Source organism: Pterocles gutturalis, unplaced genomic scaffold (genome assembly GCF_000699245.1).
Source record: "Pterocles gutturalis isolate BGI_N339 unplaced genomic scaffold, ASM69924v1 scaffold27358, whole genome shotgun sequence".
Classification (NCBI taxonomy): Eukaryota; Metazoa; Chordata; class Aves; order Pterocliformes; family Pteroclidae; genus Pterocles; species Pterocles gutturalis.
Genome location: NW_010118866.1, coordinates 1559 through 3147, shown reverse-complemented (window position 1 = coordinate 3147; position 1589 = coordinate 1559). Strand labels below are relative to the sequence as shown.

The 1589-nt window shown below is 62.3% G+C and overlaps 1 protein-coding gene across 1 annotated transcript in view; it reads right to left on the bottom strand.

The window, feature by feature from the left end:
• Positions 1-1589, bottom strand: part of LOC104463879 (atrial natriuretic peptide receptor 2-like) — a gene marked incomplete at both ends in the record, with an annotated part of 3405 nt that overhangs the window by 627 nt on the left and 1189 nt on the right. Inside the window, 5 exon segments of the mRNA XM_010076389.1 lie at positions 157-261; positions 400-477; positions 635-709; positions 1232-1352; positions 1463-1547. Of these exon segments, the coding sequence (XP_010074691.1) occupies positions 157-261; positions 400-477; positions 635-709; positions 1232-1352; positions 1463-1547 (464 nt within the window).

Genomic DNA, 1589 nt, shown 5'->3' with positions numbered 1-1589 from the left:
CCCCCCCCAGCCTCTAATGCCTGCTGGGCCCCCTCTGCTGCCAGTCTTGTGGGGCTTAGGTGGCCACCAGCATCTACAGCCCTGTCCTCAATGCCAAGCCCAGCTGGGTCACCAGGAATGTCTAAGTGTTACCCCCTGTGTCCCGAAGCCCCCTACCTGCAGGCTGCCTCGTGGGCAGTACTCGGTGACAATGCAGATGTTGGGGGGGTCAATGCACGCCCCAATGAAGCGGGTCAGGTGGTTGAACTGGATGTCCCGCATCTGGAGGTGGAAGTGGAGCAGAGACAGACTTGAGGTCAGAGGGGATGGGCTGCTGCTCCCACCAGCCTCCACCACTGCCAGGACCAGCCCCTGCACCCTCAAGCAGGGTGCCCGCCCTGGCCCAGACCCCAAACCTACATGTTTCAGCTCAAAGAGCACCTGCCGCGTCAGCTCGATGCGCTTCTTGTTGATGTGCTTGATGGCCACGACGTTACCCTGAGGTGCCAGGGAGGGGGAGAGGTCAGCCAGGTGGATTTGGGGAGGGGAGGAAGGTGCCAGCATCCTGTGGGGTGGGGGTGCAGCCAAGGTGGAGCACCGCAAGAGGGCTGGGGGTTTTGTGGGGAGGGCTCAGCTCCCTGCCTCTGGCACTCACCTTGAAGTGGCCGGTGTTGGCAAAGATCTGGTACTTGCCATGGGTGGTCATCAGGGAGCCGTAGCTGGAGCCACGCTGCAAGGAAGGAGGGTGTAAGGGATTGGGACCCAGGGGAACGGGCTGACAGACACGAATGGAGCAGGGCAGGGACACACAGGAGTGTGCAGGGAATGGTGCAGGACAACCTCTGAAGGGTCAGGACAAGATCTGCATGCATGGCAGGGACGATGAAGAGTACAGGATGAGGTATGGCGTGCTGCAGGTGATGTAGGGGATGGATAAGCTGTGGCTGGGGATTTTGCCACACAGGGGCTTGATGAGGTACAGTGCTCTGTAGGTGATCCAGGGCTCTGTAGGGGATGGAGGGTCATGCAGGGGATGAACAAAGGGTGGCCCTGTAGCGCTACAGCTCTCTATGGAGAGCTATGTAGGGACAAAGGGCTGTGTAGGGGATGGATGCAATAGGGCTGTGGCTCTGTAGGGGACGCTGGGCCATGCAGGGGATCAACAAGGGAGGAGTGTTGTGCAGGGAGGGAGGGCAGTGCAGGGGCAGGGGCAGGAGGAGGAGGAGGGTGCCCCAGGGCCGGCAGCTCTCACCAGGGACAGGGTAAGCCGGCTGCCCGCTGCCTTGTGGTACCGCTCAGGGCTCCCGAATTGCAGCTCATCCCAGCGGATCCTCCAGAGCATGCTGGCGAGCTCCTTCTCCAGCATCAGCTTCCTGGGGGACACATGGAGTCAGGCCCCCACAGCCCCCCTGCCCTGCCCACCCCGATGCCAGGCTGAGGGGTGCCTGGTGCCGAGGCAGAGGCTCCCCCAGCCCCGACTTACCTGAAGATGAGGAAGCTGGAGATGCCAAACATGACAAAGGTGAGGCCGGTGCCCAAAGCCACGATAGCCAGCATGGAGAGGGGGGCTGCAGGCAGGAGGGGGTGTCAGCATGGCCTGGCCGGCCAGG